The 23,405-nt window shown below is 50.0% G+C and overlaps 2 protein-coding genes across 7 annotated transcripts; one reads left to right on the forward strand and one right to left on the reverse strand.

Annotated features, from left to right (window-relative positions):
• Positions 1-14,275: 14,275 nt before the first annotated feature.
• SLC16A11 (solute carrier family 16 member 11) lies at positions 14,276-17,920 on the forward strand. 5 transcript variants are annotated; one of them, XM_017667029.3, is made up of 5 exons: positions 14,276-15,782; positions 16,034-16,241; positions 16,505-16,648; positions 16,812-17,579; positions 17,666-17,920. In XM_017667029.3, exons 2-5 carry the CDS (start codon positions 16,040-16,042, stop codon positions 17,893-17,895), a joined length of 1,344 nt encoding a protein of 447 aa, XP_017522518.1. In that variant the 5' UTR covers positions 14,276-15,782; positions 16,034-16,039; the 3' UTR covers positions 17,896-17,920. The 5 variants fall into 5 exon arrangements, with proteins under 5 accessions (XP_017522518.1, XP_017522517.1, XP_073091025.1 ...); XM_017667028.3 differs by having other exon boundaries at positions 14,277-15,789; XM_073234924.1 differs by lacking the exon at positions 16,034-16,241 and having other exon boundaries at positions 14,280-15,789.
• On the reverse strand, positions 17,808-22,724 carry SLC16A13 (solute carrier family 16 member 13). Of its 2 annotated transcripts, XM_017667030.3 has the most exons (5): positions 21,808-22,713; positions 21,473-21,671; positions 21,227-21,370; positions 19,841-20,578; positions 17,808-19,156 (listed from the first exon to the last, which is right to left on the reverse strand). In XM_017667030.3, exons 2-5 carry the CDS (start codon positions 21,669-21,671, stop codon positions 18,960-18,962), a joined length of 1,278 nt encoding a protein of 425 aa, XP_017522519.1. In that variant the 5' UTR covers positions 21,808-22,713; the 3' UTR covers positions 17,808-18,959. The 2 variants fall into 2 exon arrangements, with proteins under 2 accessions (XP_017522519.1, XP_073091028.1); XM_073234927.1 differs by lacking the exon at positions 21,227-21,370 and having other exon boundaries at positions 21,808-22,724.
• Between the last annotated feature and the right edge of the window lie 681 nt (positions 22,725-23,405).

The following is a 23,405-nucleotide window of genomic DNA, read 5'->3' on the forward strand; positions in this document are numbered from 1 at the left end:
TACAGTAGCAACAGCAATAAAGTCTTGATAATCCTCAAGCTGGAGGATTCAGCTAGGTTCAAAGTCATATGCAGATTAAGTCCATAGCTCACTCATTCCACAGGCAGTCAGTGCTGAATGGGTAGGGAGTTCAGAGCAATCATCACGCGGCAGGTGCAGCCAGGGGGCAGGTCCAGGCCACAGAGACTGTAGAAGAAAATAACCTTAAGGGCTATAAGATATGTTTTAATGACACCAACATAGGCAAATCTTGTCTATCGGGTAGGATGCATGCAAGAGAGCGGTCCTGTGATAGGACAGTGGCAGAAATGGGATCTTTTCCTGGTTTAGTATACTAGACTTTCACCCTCTTCCCTTTGGAAGTTACAGATGAGTCAATATATAGGAAGATGGGAGGTACATGTATTGGCCATAAGATAAAACAAAACTTCTCCGTAAGATGCTCTTACCTCCTGGATATTTTGGGTACACTACCATGATCTTTAGGGGCCACTCTGCTGTTACTCCAGGAACACAGGGGAGGCCAGCTTCCAGGACTTTTCCCCATGGTGCCAGAAGGGCAGCCATCGCTGGTCCATGTGTTGAAATGTCCAGAGCCAGGTCCACTCAACAGCGTCTCCAGGGTTTAATGCAGTTGGGGCTGGCAGCAGGATGTTGCTCTGCTGGCCATATCCTGGCTTCAATAACTCCTCTTTAGTTTGCACATACAGTTGTATAGGAGAGGCAGCAAGGTGTGTGAGCATGTCCACAGGGCTCAAGGCTCCTTTTTGGGGCTTCTCATTCAAACATTGTAGCACTGTCCATAAGTGAACTGACCAGCCCGTAGACTATTGGTGTCTAACTTCTGGCCATATTTCAACAAACCATTGTACCTCTCTATCATGCCTGCCCCAGTAGGGTTATATGGTACATGTAACTTCCACTTTATTCCTAACTGCTGCACCCATTCTTGTAACACATGTCTAGCAAAGTGGGTGCCTTGATTGCTCTCAATCACTGACAGCCAGCCATAGGCTGTAAAGAGATGCTCTAGGCCCCTTTTGATGGTTTGCTGGTCTGCATGATGTGCAGGAAAAGCAACCAGTAGTCCAGTAGCCGTGTCCATAGAAGTCATGGCACACTGATATCCTTCTGATATGGGCAGATGCCCAATATAGTCTATCTGCCGCCTGACAAGGGGTATCTTCCCCTTTACTATTGTCCCATGTTGCTGCAGGACTCAGTGTAAGTTCCTCTTGGAGCACACAAGGCACTCCTTCTGGGCCCTGCTGACTTCTTCAAAGGTCAACAGCAATCCCCATTGATGGGCTACAGCTCACATTGTCTTTTGCCCCGTGTGCAACAAAATGCTGATGTAACCACTGGGCCACATCAGAGGCAGGCTTTCCTTCTAGCCAGTGCACCTGGGCCAGTGTGTCTGCTTCATCATTCCCTGGGGATGCCAAAGGCAAATGGCCAGTCACATGATGTATCGTAAATGTCTTAGTCTGACCAGAGGCCCATAAGTCTTGCTATAATTCTTGCCCCCAAAGGGGCCAGTGACCAACCATCCAATTAGCGTGGTAGCCACAGCATCAAGCCCTGATAGACGGCCCAGCTATCAGAGCAGAGAACTATAGGGGAGGGTTCCTGGGTGTTCATGAGCCTTATTGCCCACAACTCAGCCCATTGGCTGCTCTTCCCCTCTCCATCCTCCATCCATATTGTCTCAGTCTTAGGATGGAAAGCCACAGCCCTCCACTTCAGGGGCTGTACATGACTGGAGCTGTCTGTGTACCAAGCATCTTCAGGTATAGGGGCTTTTCCCTCCTGATAAGAACTCTCAGCTACCAATGGCTCAAAAGGAAGTTCTTCTTGCTTTCCATTGATATATGTCACTGGCCCCAATAAGCATTGGAGTTCTCCACTTAAGGGGCTAGTAGAGAGTACATTATACACCCCATTTGGACGGTGTAGGCATCTGTGCCATGCCACTCTGTGGCCTTTGGGTCCAGTATTGCACCCTTTCGTGATAGGATAGGTGATTATTACCTTGATTGGAGCTGTTCCAGTGATGGGCTCTGTGGCCAGCAAGGTGTGGTGCACAGCAGCCAGTTGCTTCTCTATCAAGGTATACCAGACCTCTTCTCCTTTCCATAGTTGTGACCAGAATCCAATAGTTTGACATGTCTGTTCAAGCTGCTGCCAAAGGCCCCATCCATAACCACCTTCAGTTACATGAACATCTAGCTCCCAGGGCCTTGATGAGTGCATTACACTAAAGGCCTATACAGCTTGACTGCTTGCTTAGCAGCAGTAAAAACAGCTGCACATGTTTCATGCAAGTCCTACATGGTGCCCTTTTGGACCATCCAGTATAAGGGCTTCAGAATTTGTGCCAAGTGTGAGATAAACACTCTCTAGTAGCCCCAAAGACCCCAAAACTCTTGTAATACTGCCCAAGTAGTAGGGGTGGGGAAAGCCTGGACTTTGTCTATGACTGCTTCTGGGATAACTTTAGTTTTACCCACCCAGGCAACCCCCAAGAACCTTACAGACAAACCAGGTCCCTGAACTTTGGTGCTGTTCACAACACATCCTTTCTCCTGTAGATGTTACAGCAATCTAGGAACTGCCCCTTCTAAACCTGCAAGAGAATCAGAAGTGAGATGATATCATCAGTGTAGTGATGCAGCCTCACTGTTTGTGGTTTCTTCCATGTGGCCAAGTCCTGGGCTACAAGTCCATGGCAAATAGTGATACTGTGGAGGTATCCCTGTGGAAGGACAGTGAATGTCCACTGCCGGCTTTCCCACATGAAGGCAAACTGTTCCTGACTTTCCTGTGCTATATCAATAGAGAACAACATGATATGTCCCTAGTTCATGACTGAGGGTGTCCAGAATGTCTGCTATAGAGGGGACAGCAGCATGCAAAGTGGGTGTGACTTTACTCAATTCCCTGTAATCCACAGACATACGCCAGGAGCCATCTGGCTTTATCACTGGCCATGCTGGGGAATTAAAAGGTCTATGAGTGGGCTTTATGATGCCCACCCTCTCCAACTCCTATAGACTTGCTCCAATTTCCTTGTGTCCCCCAGGCAATTTATACTGCTTAGTATTTGTCACCTGCCAACGTGCAGGCAGAGCTACAGGTGGGTGCTTAGCATGTCCCCTCAGAACTGCCTTTAACACACATACCCTCAGTATGAACTTATCTGCAGTGTTAGGTAAATCACAGGCCCTGCAGGATACCTACTCCAAAATATATTCAGGGATGGAAGAAATGTACACAGCATACACCTTTGGGGGTAAATGCCTTATCCCCAGAGGGATTTAGACTTTCTTCACTCTAATTGCCTTACCCCCATAGCCATTTTTCACAGCAGGAGTCCCAGGAAAACGCTCAGGGTTGCCATAAATCAGAGAACATTCAGTTCTTGTGTCCACCAGTGTTGTGCATTCACAAGAAACCAATGAATTGCTAATTCTACATGTGGCCTCAGGTCCCTACCATGTCCCCCAAGGTCACTAGGGACCAATAGTCACTAGGGACTCCACTCAGTCAAACCACTGCCCAGTTGTCCTCCTGTGGAGGTGAGGGCCCAGGTGGGTCCTGAGTACTGTCCCCCCAGGAAGTCTTGCAGGAACACAGGCCAGACATGGGGCTTTGCCTCTGGCTTCCATGTCCTGGACCTCAGTGGCTGGAACTGCTACTCTGGCTTTAATTGGTGCCACAGTTCTAACAAGATGCTATTGGGCTGCCCATCAAGTTTTTCTTTCACTACCCTGGCCTTTATCAAATCAACTCACATCTGGTTCCTTGAGAACTTCATGAGGCCCTTTGCACCTCTCCTTTCATTCATAACCCATACTTCCTTCTGTGCTCTTATTGTTTCAACGTCCCCCAGATCTGTTAAAGTACCAGTAGCCTCACTTTTGGGTTGACCTATGTGAGGAGCAAGAATAGTCACTAGGGACCCAAAGAGAGATAGGGGAGCTGTATGCAGCACCAGATTTCTTATTCCTAAGGTGAAGAACTCTTCATCAGGGACCTGTGGATTCATATTACAGATGATATTTTCATGCCCATCTCCCATAACACCTGCTGGAGCTCTGCATACATTTTCTAGCTTGTGGGTAAGTATGGTAAGTCACCCTGGTTGGCCAAACTGCCCTGATGGCCGCTGTCAGTCAATCCAGAAGTGCCTGATTCCCTGAGGTGTGACAGGCATTTTGCAACTGCTGGCTGAGAGAAGGGTGAGTCATCAGGGAAGCCAGTCTACCCATTTCGGAACCCTGCATAACAATGTTTTCTACCTTCATACCCAAGAAATGCAAAAGCCATGTAGGCAGAGGTTCCGACAGCTTCTGCTGAAACCGGATGCTTGTATCCACCAGCTCATCCTGGGTATAGGGGCAGAGCGTGGAGTGCTCCACAACCTGGGGTAGTGGTGGCTCCTCATCCTGAGGGGTCCGCAGTTGTTGTTTTTGTTTTCTTCATTACAACCACAAGGGCCTTTAATACAGGAGAGGCTGGTGCCTTGGGTGGCGGCCTCAGCAACAGATTGGCCCTCTGCCCCACCCCCTCATCCTCTCCCGACATCCCCCCTACCATCTCAGGGGCTGAAGGCACTGCTCTTTCCTCCCCCTCCCACATGGCCTCCTCCAACATGGATTCTCCTCCCTTGCTGCTAACATATCTTCCAGGAAAGTCCAAGTGATGCTGAAGTGTGTCTCTCTCCTGCCAAAGTCTCTCTCTCTCCTCTATAACCCTTTCCACTATCTCGAGAAAAAGATATCCCACATTCCTGGCTGCTACACAGCCATTCAGGGCAGTCTTCTATCTCACGGAGGGCTAATTCCACAGCTTCCAGTGTCTCCACCCTTCTCCAATTCTGCAGAAGGCCCCCTCCCCTCTAGGAGGTGCTTTACCCTAGACCAGATCCCCACTAGGGGCTCCCCAATTGGAAGCCCCACAGTTAAGGGCTCCCTGGTGAAGCTGCATCCTCCACCAGTGCAGCCACTGGGGCCTCCCCACCATCCATGGGGGGTGGTTCTGGGCATCTCCCCACCGTCTCTAGGGAAGCCTGGCCCAAGGGTCACACCCACGTAGACAGATTTCATTTCAGAGGTCCTGCCAGATGTAACTCCGGGGGCAAAAATCCTGGGGCAAAATACCTTTGAAACTGAAATCTGTGAAAAGGAGAAATAAAGTGGGAGAAACTGGTTTATTGCTTACAAGCAGTCATTCACTTCTGCTCACCCATGTCTCTCATGACCCAGCTGCAGAAAAAGGGACCCCACCCAACCTCTCCAGTCCAGATATGCCTTCGCTCCCCTGTGTCGTTACCTATTGATATGGTGATGGACTATTTCTCTCCACCCATTGGAAACACCTATTGATATGAAGATGCACTAAGGCCAGGCGAGAGATTCTGAAAATATTGCAATTTTACCCACAACCAGGTGCCTGAGGTCTTTCCCATCTGAGGCTGCTTAAAATACGCTCAAGTGGATGTTTTGGGGACCCCAAATTCCTGTGTTTTTGTGGATCCTGCTTGAGGCAAGCTTGTGGTTATGAATCTTTACCCATAAAATGTTTTTCTTCTCCACCCAGAGTTGAGACCAAAATAGACCAGCTTCCTTCTTGTTTTTGTGGTTCTTCCTGAGACTGCTTTTATTACCTGACCCCCACCTTCTGTGGACCCAAGGCTTAATCTCTTGCCACCCACATGGGCACTCAGTTTGAAACTCCATATTACTATAGTCAGCTTTTGAGGTTGCCATCTGCTTTAGCCAGCCCTTGCTTACCTCTGAATTCATGATTATCTCGAATATCTCTTTTTCTTTCTAGCTAAGTCACGTAATTAAAAGGATTTTTTTTTAAAATCCAGCACTTTTAGGTACTTTGTAATGGGAGGGTTTCAGGAAATTCAGCTCCATTAGCTAGAAAAAGAATTTTAAAGCTGCCACTTTACATTATACATTTGTTTCAGCCACGTTGTCAAATTTTCTTATTAATTTTGATATTATTAATAATACTAGAACTTCTTGAGTTTTCTAGGTATTCAGTCTGACCAATATGCACTTTCTCTTTTTGCACTAGTTAGAACCTCTGGGCATTGTTAAGTAATAGCAGTGGTAAAGGGCTTCCCTGCTGACTCTTTTTAACAAAATAGATTTAACAATTTTTCTTTTTAGAATATTTGCCTTTTTAGAAAAATGGCCTTTATTAAATTTAAGATGTTTTATTATATTCCTATTTCACTTAGAATTTTTTTTAATTAGGAAATGCCTGCTGAAGCTCATCCAGTGCCTACTCAGAATCTATTGGTATGATACTGCATCCGGTTTGCAACCATGTGGTGCCTATTCAAGCTGAAGCTGAGGTTGGAGAGAGCTCTGAAGATAAGGTTTTCAGGCTGGATTCAAATGATAAAGGGCCTTGCGCTCCTGGCTAAGGAGTCTGGAGTTTGTCCTGAGGGCAGTGAGGAGTCTTTGTGGGTAGGTCAGATTTGAATTTTGAAAAAAATCTCTCTGCTTCAGTGAAGAGAATGGACTGGAGGCAGGGAGACCAGTTAGGATGTGGGTGTGGTCATCTAGATGAGGGAGGAGAGAGAGGCACTCATTTATTTCTGATCTATTGACACCCACTTCATATCAGACATTATGTTGGGTTTCCTTCCTGCTCCTTGTGTGTCCCTGTGGTGGAGGAGGGAGGAATCTGTGGTAAAAATCAGAGGGAACAGATCACATTAATAGTAACAAATGAAAAAAATCCTACCAGAGTCCCAGGAATGGGCCCTTCCAGGGTAACCTTTGGTTTTCCAGCCTTCCCAGCTTGGAGTTCACAGATGGTTTATCCAACACCCCTGGTTTCCTCTGCAATGATGATTCATTTCCTACTTCCTAACTGGCCCTTAAATGGTGTCTGGGAATCCACCTTGTTCCACACAGCCACGCACTGCAGGTGAGGCTGGCTCCAGCCCAGTCCCAGAGGCAGGCAGTCATGGTGATGCCATCCCCCTTGTCAGTGCCTGGTTTAATCATGGAGATGGCATACAAATCTGGACACGGATGGGGGACTATCTGCTGGGGGCTGTAGGGAAAGATTTCCTTCCTGCTAAGGGGGACATATAGGAAGACACATGATCATTTTCTTCTGCACATTGTTATGCTTGGAAGCCACAACTGAAATGCTGCAGCTATGCTACAATCTTAAGAGGAAAAAGCTAAAACACTGAGGGCCACACACTGAAAACATGGGCAGAACATTGATTCTTTGATGATGTTGTTGAACCACAGATCAGCTAGCCTTGGGTATTCCTACCTCTCGCTTTATTGACACATGAAATAATATATTTTCTTACTGTTTAAGCTAAGTTGAGTTGGAATCTTTTGTTACTTGCAGCCAGAAGCATCATAATTCTAAGGTAAACGAAACCAGACCAGGCAAGCAGCAACAAAGGAGCCAAAAAAATTTTTATTAGCGCAATCTCGGACAGGTTCACAGGTCAGCGCAAGGGCTAGGGAAGTCGCGCCTAAGGAGGGGTGACAGGCTTATCAAGGGAGCTGGGAGAGCCCTGAGGGTATTGTAAACAGAACTAATTGGCCGGTGTGGGTGTTGTCAATATCACCGATGATTGGTCATGCTGGGTTGCTGGGGAGAGAGTACTACGACCTGTGTTCTAGGCAGGACCTGTGGCTAGGGACCTTCCGTTAAATCATTTGAGTGACATTCGCGGTTCTCCTCCTTACTTGGCTCGGTTCGGGTTCCTCCAGTGGACCCATCCCTTCCTCCAGTAGCTCCAGTCTTACAATAATTAATAAAGATGGTTTGTGGTGCCCATGAGCATCCTGCTAATTCTCTCAAAGGGCTGTGACTTGCAGCCAACACAATCGTCCCTTCTTTCTGGGGCTGATATTACTGGGAACTGCCACCCACTGAGCTTTCTGGGCACTGTCACTTCTAATTGCCATCTCCAATAGGAGATGGCATCATGGGAAGCTGGACCGGTAACTGGAGACAAAGACAAAGGTGAAAGTGAGAGAAACTGGCAGAGATTGGAGGAGTAACACATAGAGTTAAGGAGGTGTATGCATTGTGGAGGGCAGGGCAGCAGGACCAAAGTCTGCACAAGAGTGCAGCAGGTCGGTTTGTTTACAACCTGGGGAGTTCCCCAGATGAAATCTGAAACTGGTCCTTGTACAGGGAGGGCAAGGAGAGGTCAAAGAAAGGGTCAGACCACTCCAGATTGGTAGGGGCAGGTTTAACAAGCAAGGAAAATTACTCTGGAGGCTTGTCTTGGGCAGCTGAAAGACAGTAGATCTTTGCATCCACCTGCCAGTTTCTTAAAAGTTTATTTTGAGGCCTTAACAGAGTTGAGTCCACATGGTCAGTCTAGCTGGTCTCAGTAACACATTGCTTTCTCAAAGCTGTGTCCTTGAAAACAACTCCACGGTGGGAATGGGCAGAGCATACATTTTAAGGACAGGGAAGGGGGTGAGGAGCCTTCCACTTGGTCAAACTCATGAGTCATCTGGTGGTCATGTACCTTTTGTGAAGTCCTCCAGCAAGGTCAGTGCCACAGTGGATGATTAGAGTTGGGAGGAGTTAGGAAGACAGCATCCTTAATAAAACCAAGCTGGTAACTCCATGGATCAGCCCAGGTCGCAGAGCACAAAAATTAGACAGCAACTCTTTGGTCGGAGTTTCCCTTCTTGGGGCCCTTTTTACTCTGCCCTCCACCCTGAAGGCCTAAGTGTACACAGTTCCTTTCATGGCTGTGGCCTAAGGCTACACACAGCATTCTCTGTAGGTTCAGCCCATGTGAACTAGGATGGAACTTTCTTAAAGTCATAAGCAAACACTCAGGGATCAAGCTCTCCACATTTATTTAGACAAACAAACCCTTAAATAGTGCGTGCTAGGAATTGTTCCAAACACTTTCAAGTCATGCTAGAAATTGTTCCAAACACTTTAAAGATATTAATTCATTTACTCCTTCACAAGGGCCCTAAGAAGTTGTGCTAATAGTCACAAGATATCATTTTTTTTCTCAGAAGTAGGTGCTATTTTATCATCATCTGCTTTTATGGATGAAGGAACCAGCTAGTTGAAATAATTTGTTCTAGGTCATATAGCTGGTAAGTGGCAAAGCCAGGATTTGAACCCAGGCAATCTGGTTCCAAGGATGATGTTCCTCTCATTGTGCTAATTACCTCTCAGTATTGAGTGTATTAAAAAACACTCCACACTAAGTATAATAGTCTTGCTGTTAAGATTTTTGAAAGGATTTTCTTCTCAAAAATTATTTACAAAGAACTCATTGCATCTATGATTAGCTCTGATTTCTTAGCAATCATTCTGAATATTTGGGAAATTCTGGGAAGTGAGAAAAATTAACCTACAAATTGTTTTCCAATGATGTAGTGAAGTTTTAGAAACAAAATTTAACAAGGAAATTGACTAATACTATATTCTGCAGACGTTATGTAAGCATTCACTAAATTGGGTTTTTCCAGTTTTCCTTTTGTGTTTAGGAGTCAATAAACCATTTCAGACCTGTAAGATTTCTGTAAGCACTTGGAAAGCTTTTAACCCTAACCGCTGTGCTCCCAGAGGATAGATCAGCTCTGTTCAAGGACAACAAGGAAATAAACCCAGAAACCACAAGTCACCTAAGAACACCAAGCTTTATGTATCACGGAGCTCAGATTCTGATCTTATTCTACCCTGCTGCTCACTGCTCTCAGCTCTCACTGGTCTCTGTCCTGAAACATTTGTATCTGAGCCTTTGGCACCAACTTCCCTCCTCCTAGATCCCTGGGTCCAGGAGGGTAAGCTCATAAACCCACAAAGCAGAGGCCCTTCCTAGGCAGCTGGTTGACCAGATGCCCGAGACCTCACCCTCACCTCTTTTAGGGTCCACCCAGATGTGACTTTCCTCCAGGCCAGACTCTGCCACCACACACTTCAAACAGGCAGCTGCAAGAGACTCCTGGTTGTGAATCAAGAAAGAGAGAGATGACCAGAGCTTGAGACAGAGGTGGGTAAAGCTAGGTCAACCTATTTGCCTGAATAAGATAGAGGGGAGGAACCCCAGAGGCTACGCAGGACTTAAAATGTTTTGAAAGTAGGGGAGGGAAGAAAGGCTTTGCCAAGGAAATGACACTAAAGTGTGGGCCAGGACACCAAAGACTTGTGGCTGATAAGAGGAACTCTGTGCAGACGCCAGGGGCCTGAAAGGGAAACAACCCACCCTGTGCACCGACAAGAAGAGGCTCGTATGGTATCAGCAGCAGCCAGTCAGTCCCCACCCCACTCCTCCCAGTGTCCACACAGGGATTTCTTCCTTGGGGAAAGAAAACAGGCACCTTTAATAGATGCCTAGAAGAGTTGGAGTTGGGACCCAAGAACAATGCTTTGAACAATCCACCAGGACCAAGTTTCTTTGCAGGATGTACACATTCTACTGTCTCAATTAGAATCCCACTCCCACCCTGATAAACTGTTTTTAGTGGGCATTTTTGGCTGTCTTGCATCTGAAGGTCTTCTTTTGTTTGAGAAATTACCCTCCCCCTCCCTTCCCACCATCCCCAGTCCTCCTCCCACTTTATTGACAAGTCACTCACTGTTTTTGATGGGAGGCACAGCCTACCTACATGTAGACACTGAAAACACCGGGTGCTTACTTTCCTGGTGTTCCTTCCAGCTAGGATGAGAGCAGGTGACCAGGCAGCGCAGCCAGGGCCCTGGTGTTGGAGCTGGTGGTGCAGGAAGCAGAGAGCGGGTCTAGGCCCAGCTGCAGAGGGGCCACACCGGCATCTAGTGTCTAATGGTGGGTGACAGCAGGGGCCTTGGGAACCCACTCAGGGCTCCGGCGGTCTTCGTGCCAAACCTCATTCTATGGCCTTCTTGATGAGAAGCAGTATTCCGTGGTCAATCATTTATCTCCTTAAATAAGTCAGAGTTAGTGCCGATGGCTTACAACTAAAAACTTTGATAGAGACGTTGGCCAAAGTCCCAGAACCAGAAAACACCAGATAAAGACACATTTGGGTATCTGGACACACAGACCAGGCTCAAAGCCTTCCCCAACCAGCCTGATCTCTTGTTCTGGAGACTGGGCTGTCCAGATGGATCCAAAATCCAGAGGCTCCAGACCTCCAGCAGGTGAGGGGGCTAGAGAGGCGGGGAGTGGTGACAGGGAAGGGATGGGGACTGGATGGAAGAGGAATTGAAGACAGACATGGTGGAGGGAATAAGCGAGAAGTAATGTCGTTGGGCTCCCATCCCATCCCAGGTCTTGGCTGCAACCTAGCTCTGGCCTCAGCTATGTCTCACCTGTTCCATCTTCACCCCATCACCAGCCTTCCCAAGCCTCAGAATCAGCAAATTCCTTCCCGAGTCCCAGTTCAGGGTGACACAGGTTCAGGGGATCCAGCTCGTTCTCCATTCATGTGCGGTCACCTGTGCAGGCTGTCCTGTGCCCACAACGGGCCCCACTGCCCTGAGTGGGTGACTTTACCCACACCCCTTCCTAAGAATCTCAACAGATGTGCTCCCCCAGCCCTGAACCACAGACCCTGACCCCGACCTTGGTGTCCTCCTACTCTTCCTGGGTCATGCTCTTCTTCCAGCACCCTCACTTTCCCAGACCCTGGTTCTGGGCTTTGAGGTCTATGCTGACATTCCATGGCCTGGTCCTGGGTGAGCTGGGGAAGGGGAGGATTCCAGGGGGTGAGGAGTTAGAGGAAACTCTTAGATACTCTTAGAAGCTCAAGATCTACTGGGCCAAACATTGGAAGGCCTCATACTTCTGTATATTTCAAATAGAGCCATATTTCCTGTGGGGAGCCCCATCCATCCTTACCTGCCCTCTTCCCTCTCCACTCCTTCTACACAGGAAGGCCCCAGGGTGTATCCAGGGAAGGGCTGGGCTCAGCTCCAGGCTTTCCTGAAGCTGCAGACTCCTGAGGCCCCAAGAACTTCCTGCAGGAACTCCCATGAGAGAGCCTCACAGCAGTTTTTGAGTCCCAGATCCCAGAGTCCCCGAAGTAAATTATGCATAGACCTTGACCCTCTCTTCTGATCTCCCTGAAGACCTGCCCTGGCTCAGCATCTGCTTCTGGGACTTTCTCCACGTGGGCAGACGCAACTGGTTTTGTCTGTTGGTGGCCCCTTCTGGAGATACTGCCACACCCTGTGCAGCCCAGGCCCTGAGCCCAGCATTCCTGAGTCCCTTGTCAGTGTTTCCCTTACTCAGCAAGCTGTCATTCAGGTTTGGCATCCTTGGTGTCAAAAATCCCTGGATCAATAACACAAGGTCCCAAGGTCCCACCTCCAGGGCAATGTGGGGACAGGGGGCAGAAGACAAAAATGGGTAATGTCAGTGCAGGCTGAGAAGTGCTCCAATGGAGGTTAAGTAGGCACAGGGGACACCTCGGATGCCGATTTGGAGTGGGTGTGGTCAGGGGCGATTTCCCAGAGGGGGCCTTGCTGCAACCACTGGTAGTGAAGATTTGGGGAGAAAAGCTTAAATAATTTACCTTGTCTTTTAAAGCATCATTTTCCTATGAAAATAGGCATCAAAGGTTATGAAGTAGAATGAAGTAGGATGCAAACCTCCATGTGAATTTTCAATGTAAAACAAGATATTTCAAAGAAATTTCCCACATGCAAAAAGTCTATAGCCCCAGACTTTCCTGACCCCTCCTGCTGTGGGATAAGTCCTCATCCTCTGTGCTCAGCATGGAATGTTAGCAAATGCTATGTCCTTGGATATTTTTTGAGAAGCATCAGTCTCTGGGAAGATATCTAAATTCCTTAGCCTGGACTTCAAGGCCTATCACCATGGGACCCACTGCCCCAGCAGCTTCCTCCCACATTATTCTCCTACACACTCTTTGTTCTCTGCCCCATGCCTATTTATAGGCCCCTAACAATATACAGTGTGCCAAGCTGGTTCATTCCTTTATGATTTCCACAAGCTGCTCCCTTTGCCTGGAATGCTCCTGCCCACACATCCATCTGGCAAACTCCTACTCATCCTTCAAGACCCAGCTCAAGGGCTCCTTTTCTGTGAAGCCTTCCCAGCAGGACCAAGCAGACTGAGTCAATTCCTCCTGTGCATCATTCCCTGGTGTCTGTGTCCTGCTCCTTGTGTGGAGATTTCTGTGTTTCACTTTCTCTCTAAGTTGATGGTGGGGGCTTGGAGGAGACACTGTGTCATTTGTATTTGTAGCCCTAGCCCTAAACATAGCACCTGGCATGACGGTTGTCTATAAATATTTTGTACAAAGAAGCAAATGAACAAAACTTACTTTGACTCCTTCCTTCTCTTTGGTTTTTAGAGTCAAGATAAGGAGACCATCATTTTCTCATAAACTTTAGAAAATGTTAAGAAAATCATTCACCACAAAGGAAAAAAAACTTCATTTAACCTCTTTTTGTAGCTCTTCAGATATAATAACCCATGTCATTCTGCAGAGAACTCACCAGACAAAGCGGTTCTTTGACCCAGAGGCATTAGTAGAAGTAGCTAGGTGGGGAAAGGACAGTGGGACTATAGGGTCTAGCCTGGTTCCTCTAAGTCACAGCAATAGCAGCAGTAGGGGCTGACACACCACATCCCAGGCTCTGTTCTAGGGCCCTTGCTCATACAAGTATATACAGTGACTCATTTAATCCTCACAAAAGCCTTATAAGGCAGCTACTATTACTGTTCTCATTTTAGAGATGAAGAAATTGAAGCACAGAGAGGTTGAGTAACTAGTTATTTGGCGAGCTGGTGGCAGAGCTGGGATTCAAGCCCAGGAAGTCTAACGTGTCAGTCCGTTCTCCCAAACTAAATGCTGTATTAGCAACATGAGCAAAGATGTATAATGATGGTCATTTTGGTGAACAATACAGGGAATGTGAGGTAGAAAAGAGTGTGCTTTTTCACAACCAATCACTCCAGTCCCAGGCTCTGGGATGCCCTCCGTGTTCCAAAGTATATGTCAATGTGCTCGGCATCACTTTGTACAACTTCAAGACCCAGAGGGCCCTGTCGCCTCTTTGGCTGCCATACATTTTAAATTCTTTTTACTGCATTTCACTTTACTTTTACATGATTTGTTTCCATTGGCTTCGCTCATCTTGAAGCAGAATCCTCCCCAGTCAACTCAGGAAGTGGGGGCTCTCTTCCCTCCTGGGAGGCAGAGAATCTGCTGGCTCCACCTCCCTGGTACCTTTCACAACAGTATCCTAGGTTAGGGATCCTGCTGAGACCAATTTCCTAGGGTGTACATGGCAGGACCTTCACCCTTCATTGACTCCTGTACCACATCGATGTTTTAAGCAGAGGGCATGACATATGCAAAAATTCAGGAGTGAGAAAAAAGCTAGACTTGTTCATGGAGCAGCTGAGATGCTAATTAATGAATGATGGAAAGGTGTACAAGAGGGGAGGAAGATGGAATGGGAAGGTAGTCTGAGTCTACTTTTGATTGTGAAAGGCCTTATCTTCAAAGTAGAGACATTGGATTTTTTTTTACTCCTATAGGCAATGAAGAGCAATTTGCAGACACTTTCTTAATGATTAGGAAACACTGCCATCATGTGGCTGTCAGATGATGCACGCTCCAAACTGAAAATGGCCCAGTTTTCTGATGTTGTTTAGCAATGAAACCAAAGAACATATCTCGATTCAAATAGCTGCAGTGACCCAGTTGTAACCTTAATCATAATGTTAAAAAGATTAAAAGAATATTTTTAATAAAGTTTTTCAGGAAATCAACACCTGAATTCAATTCTCAAATTTCTTACTTTGTTTTAAAAATTCTAGTCTAAATCTTCAGGGTTCTGACCACAGGATGCATTCTGTTTCCATGAACCCTTATCTTAGAATCATAAACTCCCTGGCCCCGCAAAGGTGTACCATTTCCAGGCCAGTTTAGCTTCAAACTGTCTTCACACCATTTCCCGCCACTGGCAGATTCTATTTCAGTCCTAGGTCTGTTTTCCTTGTATGGTCCTTGAGTTGGACGGATGTAAATTCAAGTATTTCCACCATTTTTTAGCTGGGTAATTTTGGGCAAGTCACCTCATCTTTCTAAGCTTCAGTCACTTCACCTGTAAAAGATGACAACTTCTTCACAGGGTTATTGTGAGATTGCAAAGATGACGTGTAAAGAATGCCTGTCACAGCTCCTGTAATAATAATAATATTCCTTCCCCTCCAACCCTGAGGCCGTATTATTGTTGAGCACGGAAGTAGCCCTCACTCAGTGTGGATCTGTGATTTGACATCCGATATTCCTGGTCCTCCAGCAACGTTTTCTGATAATAAAACGAATCATCCTCTCAGGTCTTGCGGGGACCACCCCTATTTCTGTGCGTTGCGTACAGACCTTAGGCTTGTTGGGGTTTGCAATCCAGTCGTCTGCCCGGGGGCGGCAGGCGGCAGGTGCGTGGGCGTGAGCGGGGCGGGGCGGCATTCATTCCTCCCCGCTCTCTTCTGATGTGTGTGTGTGTGTATATATAATTCAATCCCCGTGGGACTCAGCTTCTGGTCTCACCCATAGCTCAGCAGATTGGCTGATTGTCTCAGCTCCCCCCCGCCTTCCAAAGCCCCAGTGTCCCAGGTGGCTCAGGCCCCCTGTGGTGATCTCTGTTTACCGAGAGAGCCCGTCAAGTTGGGCTCCATCTCTGCACTGGCTCCCCTCTGGGGCCCCGCCCGCCTAGGAATCGGGGAGAAACCGGGCCAAGCCAGTCCTCGCCCTTTCCTTCCCCGCAGCGACCGGGGAGGTCGGGTAAGGGGTGCGTGTGGGAAAGGGAGTCCCGGGGCTGGGGGGTCGGCGGTCACTCCGTCCCGGTACCTCGCGCGGACCCAGGAATTCTATCCCTAGGCCTAGCTCCCGCTCCCCCCGCCCCCTCCGTATCGTGCTCAGGGTGACGAGCCCACCCTGGGTAAGCATCCAGAAGCTGGGTCACAGGCATGCCCATGTCTGTGGAGGAGGCACAGATTCTGAGACTTTATTCACACGTATTCCCCCTCCCCCAGACGGCGATGACCCCTAAGCCGGCCGGACCCCCGGACGGGGGCTGGGGCTGGGTGGTGGCAGCCGCAGCCTTCGCGGTGAATGGGCTCTCCTACGGGCTGTTACGTTCCCTGGGCCTTGTCCTCCCTGACCTCGCGGAGCATTTTGACCGAAGCGCTCAGGATACTGCGTGGGTCAGCGCTCTGGCCCTGGCCGTGCAGCAGGCAGCCAGTGAGGGGAGGGCCCCGTTGTGGGAGGCGGGAACGGGGGGTGGAGGGGCCGTGGGTGTCATCGTGGGGTACCCGTCTAATTACCAGGCAAGCTGAAGGGCGACCGGTAGAACCAACTTCTAGAAAAGAATGGGTCCTGGGGTCAAGGGGAGGACCTATTAGGCTGGAGGAGGAGCTTTAGACCAGGCAAACGGCCAATGAGAAGTGTTGGAGCGAGTTTGGCGACCCAGGGGCGTGTCTCCCTTTGACTCTGCCCTCTTCTAGGCCCAGTGGGCAGTGCCCTGAGCACCCGCTGGGGAGCGCGCCCTGTGGTGATGGTTGGGGGCGTCCTCACCTCGCTCGGCTTCGTCTTCTCCGCTTTCGCCCGCAGTCAGCTGCACCTCTACCTTGGCTTGGGCGTTTTCGCCGGTGAGAGGAGAGGGATACCTGGGTCCTTAGGGGTGATGGTGGACACTGGAGATTTTTGATGACTGGAGGCCAACGGGGCGGGGGCCTCCTGCAAGGAGCAGGGCTGGGATTGCTGGGGTAGGCATCCCAGGTCCCCGTCCTCACCCGTCATATCCATTCGCAGGCTCCGGCTGGGCCTTGGTGTTTGCCCCTGCCCTCGGGACCCTCTCCTGTTACTTCTCCCGCCGTCGAGTCTTGGCGGTGGGGCTGGCACTCACGGGCAATGGGGCCTCCTCACTGCTCCTGGCGCCCACCTTGCAGCTCCTCCTTGATACTTTCGGCTGGCGGGGCGCCCTGCTTCTCCTTGGCGCCATTACCCTCCACCTCACCCCCTGTGGTGCCCTGCTGCGACCCCTGGCGCTCCCTGGAGACACCCCTTCCCCACCCCGCGGGCCCCTAGCTGCCCTCGGCCTGGATCTCTTCAAACGCCGGGCCTTCTTAGTTTTTGCTCTGGGGACCGCCCTAGTGGGGGGCGGGTACTTCGTCCCCTACGTGCACTTGGCCCCTCACGCTTTAGACCGGGGCCTGGGTGGGTATGGGGCTGCGCTGGTGGTGGCAGTGGCTGCAGTGGGGGATGCGGGCGCCCGGCTGGTCTGCGGGTGGCTGGCAGACCAGGGCTGGGCGCCCCTCCCGCGGCTGCTGATGGTATTCGCGGCTCTGACCGGGTTGGGGCTGCTGGCAGTGGGACTGGTGCCCATAGTGGGGAGTGAGGAGGGCTGGGAGGGGGCCCTGCTGGCCGCGGCTGGAGCCTATGGGCTGAGCGCAGGAAGTTACGCCCCACTGGTTTTCGGTGTGCTCCCAGGGCTAGTGGGCATCGGAGGTGTTGTACAGGCCACAGGGCTGGTGATGATGCTGATGAGCCTCGGGGGGCTTCTGGGCCCTCCCCTGTCAGGTAAGGCCTAAGCCTGCAGATTCACTTGCAACCATCCTCTGCCCCTAGGGTTTGAGGGCTCTAAATTCCTTGTCCCTTCCTCTTAGGGTTCCTAAGGGATGAGACAGGAGACTTCACCGCCTCTTTCCTCATGTGCGGCTCTTTCATCCTCTTGGGCAGCTTCATCTACATGGGGCTGCCCCGGGCACTGCCATCCTGCCGGCCAGCCTCACCTCCAGCCACCCCTCCACCTGAGATGGGGGAGCTGCTTCCAGTTCCTCAGGTTGCCTTGCTCCCCTCCGGAGGCCCTCACTCCAGTCTGGACACCACTTGTTGACTATTTTCTTGTTCGAGCCTCTCCCCAATAAAGAATTTCTGTCTGATTTTCCCTGCAAGCTCCCACTGTTAGCCAATCTAGGATGCTGAAAACATGCTATTTAAGACATCCAAAAAGGCTGGTTGAAAGGAACAGAATCCCACTAGGCCCTGGGGGAGAAGAAAGGTGTCTGTCTGTTCAGCTAGGCCATTTCTCTTTGCCCAAGTTGTTGCCGGTTATCAGGTTATCACAGGGACTCTTCAAAGAGTCGTCTGCCTGTTTCCTGCAGTCTGTTTGGAAGGGGGTCTCCTGGGTGCCTTTTCCCCCAGGATCATTTGCTTCACTCCCAGTACCCAGACCTCCCAGATAACTCTTTCAATCTCCTCCTACAAGCCTGAGGGAAATACAAGAATTCTAGACCCACACTTCAGCTCTCTCAGCTTTAGCTCCCGCTCCCACACTACCCTGCCCCCCACCCCATTCTCTTAATTTCTTTTCTAAGTCACAGGGGATAGTGGGAAAGAGGGAGGTCTGTGCACAGGTGGGAAAAACTGTGGTCCAGAGAGAAGACTCCAGGGTTAAAATGTTTTGGGTCATCAAAGCTCCTGGACACTTGCTCCACTCCTCAGACATGATCCCATTCAGCCAATCCAAGCACATGGGCTCCAGCCCTTTTTGAAGTTCTGATTATTATCCAGTTCTCTTACTCAGTTTTATCTCAAAGGCGCATCCCTCTTTGCCAAACATGTCTTCAGAGAAGAAACTTAGTAGGCAACCCAGGAGATCACACGTGAAACATGGTAAGTCTCTCGGCCTTTGATTTTCACTGTTGACTCAGAGCTCAGCAGGGCATGCTGAACGCCTGGATCCCTCAGAAAACGTTATGGAAGCAAAGAAGAGACAAGAGTCCTCAAAAAACACATAAGTTTGGCCCACACATTGCAGGAGCTCCAGCCTGCTCTGGGGGAGGCAGATCCAGATGCTTAAGGCACTGTGATTCTGTCGGAGCCAAGATGGGGCAAGAGGAGAAGACCTGGAGCTGTCAACATTTGGCTTTCTGCATCTGAGAGCCCCTTTTTTGGATCTCAGTCCTCTTCCAGCCCTTCTTTGGGCAGGGGGACTTTGGTATCCAGTGCCTCTGTCACAAGATCGTGAGGCTTGGACGTAGAAGCTGAGAAGCACAAGTAGGGCAGAGTGACCAGAACTCCACTTCCTGCCAGCAGGAAGGCCCCGGCCACCACGAAAGAAGCAGTATAGTTGCCTGTCACATCCCGGAGGTAGCCTAGGTTCAAGAGAGGAAAAGAATACACCTGGGTGATCTTTATAGTGGGACTGATGGCTCAGACACATTTTTGGGTGGAGGGAAAAGAATAATCCTTAATCTGTCATCTTGGAAGAGTTAGAACTCCCAAGGAGGACTGGATGAGCTTAAGAACTCTGGTTTCCAAAGGGCTTCAGAAGGTAATTCTGACCATCTTTCTGTCTTCAGAAAGGACCTCCAAATCAGCCAGTGGGGATTTGGGGACCCAGATTAATTCAGACACATCTGTACCTTTCTTTCTGGCAACTGTGGCCCTCCTTTCTAGACCTTCAGTTAATAGTTAAGAGGAAAATGTTAAAGGTCTGAAGGTTCTGGCATCTGGAGCCTGGAGAACTTTGACCAAATGGCTCAGACACTTGGGCTGGGGCCCAGTGGACCAAGGAAAAGGTTAGACACTGGCATGCTTTATCTGGCTGGCCAAGTCCAGCCAGGTCCTCTGAAAACCCAAGCTGTAGGTACCCTGCCAAGGGTTCCACCTAGCTTCTCTTAGTCTTTCTTTGCTGTATGGACCTGCTTTGGGGCTATGCAGATACAGTGTACTGTACCATGCCAAAGAGCCATGCTCATATATACTATTATGTGAGGAGTCCCCTCTCCACCATTGTATGGCAGCCCTTGCCCACCTGGAAATCCCATTCTCCTTACCTGACAAAGGAGCCCCCAGCAGCCCTCCAATGCTCTCTACCATCTGCAACAGTCCCAGGCCACAGTATATCCTTCCAGTCCCCACAAGTTCAGGCAGCACGGAGAAGGCTACTGGGGTCAGGGCCCCTGATGTGAAGCCATAGGCCACAGCCAGAGCCACCAAAGCTGTGGGAGCCTGAGCCACAGGGAACAGGATCAGTGCCACCCCACTCAGGGTAGTCCAGAGCATCAGGAGTCGGGCCACAGGCCCTGGAACTACATCTCCTAGCCACCCAGAAGCTACACGCCCCACGAGGTCAGAAATAGCCACCACTGAGAGTAGGAAGGCAGCAGGCAGTGGGTCCCAACCCAGGTCCTGGAGATGGGCCACCAGGTGCACATAGGGAATGAAGTAGCCAGTGTTGATCAGGGTGAGAGCAACAGCATAACAGAGGAAAGGGCTGTGATGGAGGAGGGAGACAAGCTGGGCCCCAACGCCACCTATAGCAGGGTCCTCAGTCAGGAAGAGGGGGCGGAGGAGAGCACCACAGGCCACCAAGTGGAGGGAGAGGGCAGACACCAGCAGCAGGGCTCCCCGCCAGGCATACTGGCTGAGCAGCCATTGGAAGAGTGGAGCAAAGGCAAAGGAGGAGAGGCCCACACCAGTCAGTGCCAGACCAGTGGCCAGGGATCGCCGGCGAGAGAAGTAACGGGACAAGCAGGCCAGGGTTGGAGTGAAGGTCAAGGCCCAGCCAGAGCCTGTTAAAAAGAAAAAAAATGGTGGTCGGGGGACTCTTAGGGAGCTCAGGGCAGCCAGTAATTCCACACTGCCTGGCAGCAGAAAGTAGCACAGGCTTCGGTTACAATCTTAAGTTTGATACTTTCTATCTGTTACAACCTTGGGTATTTCACTTATGCAGCCTGCCTCAATCTCCACATCTGAAAAATGGGGGTAATACCTTTTTGGGCTGTGGAGGCTTAGTGATAATGTTTGTAAAGTAACTAGCACAGAACTTTGGAGTTATACCTAGGTGCTACCATTTCTGGCCACATCGACTGTCATTTGCATAAGCTTCTAAAGCCTTTCTTCAGCTGTAAATAGGATAATGTTATCTTTTTCATAGCCATAGCACTGGCTCAACTTTATAGTAATTCTTCCTCTTACACTGCAGTCCCACTAGCCCTGGCTCTGCATATCCAGGATTCATCATCTTTGAATTTCCTAATGTACCTATCATGTGTGTCAACGTGGTCATCATCCCTTTTAAGAATTCCCTTTCAGGCATGGGTACCAGCTAAAACTTTCTCTCAGTCTACCTAAGCCTTTTGGAAGGAACTGGAAGAAGGTGAAGTCCTGAGGCCAAAAACTCAGGCATCTGACTCTTTGGCCTTTGCCCAGGGTCTCACCTGAGAGCAGCCCAATACTCAGGTATAGGTGGGTCAAGGAGGTAGCAAAGGAGGCAAGCAGCATTCCCAACGCAGCCAAGATGCCCCCAGCCATCACCACGGGCCTGGGCCCGAACTTCGTGCTCAGGGCACTGCCCACTGGGCCTGGGTAAGGGGAAGGGTTCTGTGAGATCTCAGGCGTCCGTCTCCCGCATCCCCTCTCCCTTCCGAGGGTCTCAGGACGCGGGACCTGGGCGCGGCACTCACTCCCAAATTGCTGCACCGCGATTCCTATAGAGGCGATCCAGGAGACGCGTGCTGCTTGCTCTTCAAACGCCGCCACGAACTCCAGAAAGAAGACCCCGAAGGAGCGGAGCACCCCGAACACCAGCGCCGACTGGAAGAAGGCTGAGAGCACCACCATCCATCCCCAGCCCCCGTCGGGGGGCTCTGCCCTACGCGCCATCTGGGAGGTAACAAGGCTGCCGTCACTAAAAGCCCCTTCGGGAGAAGGGCTCAGGACGCTCCACCTCCACCCACCCACCCAGCCGGATGGCTTGAAGCCACGCGGGGGAGGAGAGGCTGGTAGACAGAGTACCCACCAGGGCTTGAAAGCTGCAGAGAGGCTGCGTGAGGCGCCTGCGCCTTTCCCCGAACGGTCGATATAGGTGGGGAGAGCAGTTCCTTGCTGGCCCCGGCGATTGGCGTCCGGAGGTGTGGCTCCGCTGGCAGCGAGTAGAGAATCTAGGCCTCGGCTGTACAGGTCCGGGGCGGAGCCAACGTTCGGTGTAGGAGCCAGGGGGAGGTACTGAGTTTGAGCCCCACCCCTGAGGCGCGCTAGGCTTCTCGTGGATTATCTATTTTATCTTTGCAAGTGGCAGCACCTGGCCATCCTAGCCCATAGCTCGCCAATGAGGACGCGGGACGGCTGAACAGGGGGTGGAGCTAGAAGAACAGGGCGGGATTTAGAGCTTTGCTCTGGATTTTGGTAGTGAGTGGGACGCATGCGTAAAGAGGCCGACTAGATTAGCCGCACGAGACGCAGGGCCCTAGCTGTAGGTGTTTTCCGTTTCTTGTCCGCTTAGCCGACTAGTTTGTCCAGGTATCAGCGTCATGATCCTCGCGTGGGGAGTCCAGAGGAGTTGGTAGTGGATAAAGTGGTTCAGGAGAGGAAAACAACACTTGCTTAATGAAGGGCCCAGGAGTTGCAAGGACCGGAGGGGGCGAGATGAATTACAAAATGAGACTCAAACCAAATTACCCGGCCAAGCGCCTGTGGCCGCTATAATCTAGATGCCTGGATCCCTGCGGGGTTCAAAGGGCTAAGGGAAGAGACAAAGGGAGTGTGGGCTGTTGGACTCCTGGCCTTCATTTCTGTAATGGGAACTCCTTTCTGACATTTCTGTTCCCGCTAACAGGAAAACTACAGGTCACAGAGACCAAAAATACCGGCGAGAGGAAGGGCAGCTGTGAGCTCATTCAGGGAACCCCCTGCCCCTTCTTCAGTGGAGTAGGGAAACCTTTTCCTCTGCCCTCTAGTAACTACCATTCCCTAACCACATTTTCTGATCTCATGATGGAACAGACTAAAAAGACAAGCCATGACCACTGGAGCATTCAGCCCCTCCTACCCAACCAGAACCCAGTTCCTCCATCTTATATAGCGCTAATGGCTTGGCTTCCTGTTTCTTCCTGTAATTCAAGCTTCCAGGACCCTGACCTTGAAACTTGGGCTCAAGGGTCCATACCCAGACAAGTCCAGGTGAGGTGGTGAGAGAGGCTGTGTAATTTACATAAGCATGTGGAACCTTATCTTTTATATGGGAGATAAAAATAATCAAACTCCTCAAATCTTTTTATGTTAAGTGGAGTCACTTTGGCTGGCAAGGTGTGTGCCAAACGTGTAGAAATTGGTGTGGCTGTGTAACGTAGTGGTTACTTGTTCAGTCTTTAGAATCAAGTTATACTGCCAGTCTTGCTTTCATCACTTATTAATTTGGCCAAGATAGTGAACCTCTCAGATGGTTTCCCTATCTGTAAACTGGAGATAATACTACCACCTACTTTTTAGGGTTGTCAGGGGAGTTGAATTAGAAAATCTATGCTCTGAAAAGCTTAATTTAGGGCCTGACAGGTAGCAGGAGATATTATTAGCTGGTTTCATTTCATTAGCGGATAAGCATAGTAGGAGGGAGAAGGG

This window comes from Manis javanica, chromosome 4, assembly GCF_040802235.1.
Source record: "Manis javanica isolate MJ-LG chromosome 4, MJ_LKY, whole genome shotgun sequence".
Lineage (NCBI taxonomy): Eukaryota > Metazoa > Chordata > Mammalia > Pholidota > Manidae > Manis > Manis javanica.

What these genes read in the sequence shown, in the direction of transcription:
- SLC16A11 (XM_017667029.3), top strand. Translation starts at nt 16,040, where the DNA reads ATGACCCCTAAGCCGGCCGGACCCCCGGACGGGGGCTGGGGCTGGGTG. An exon ending in GGCCGTGCAGCAGGCAGCCA is followed by an intron (nt 16,242 to 16,504) that starts GTGAGGGGAGGG and finishes GCCCTCTTCTAG; the next exon opens with GCCCAGTGGGCAGTGCCCTG. An exon ending in TGGCTTGGGCGTTTTCGCCG is followed by an intron (nt 16,649 to 16,811) that starts GTGAGAGGAGAG and finishes ATCCATTCGCAG; the next exon opens with GCTCCGGCTGGGCCTTGGTG.
- SLC16A13 (XM_017667030.3), bottom strand. Translation starts at nt 21,671, where the DNA reads ATGGCGCGTAGGGCAGAGCCCCCCGACGGGGGCTGGGGATGGATGGTG. An exon ending in CGCGGTGCAGCAATTTGGGA is followed by an intron (nt 21,371 to 21,472) that starts GTGAGTGCCGCG and finishes CCCCTTACCCAG; the next exon opens with GCCCAGTGGGCAGTGCCCTG. An exon ending in GCTGGGGGCTCCTTTGTCAG is followed by an intron (nt 19,157 to 19,840) that starts GTAAGGAGAATG and finishes TCTTGAACCTAG; the next exon opens with GCTACCTCCGGGATGTGACA.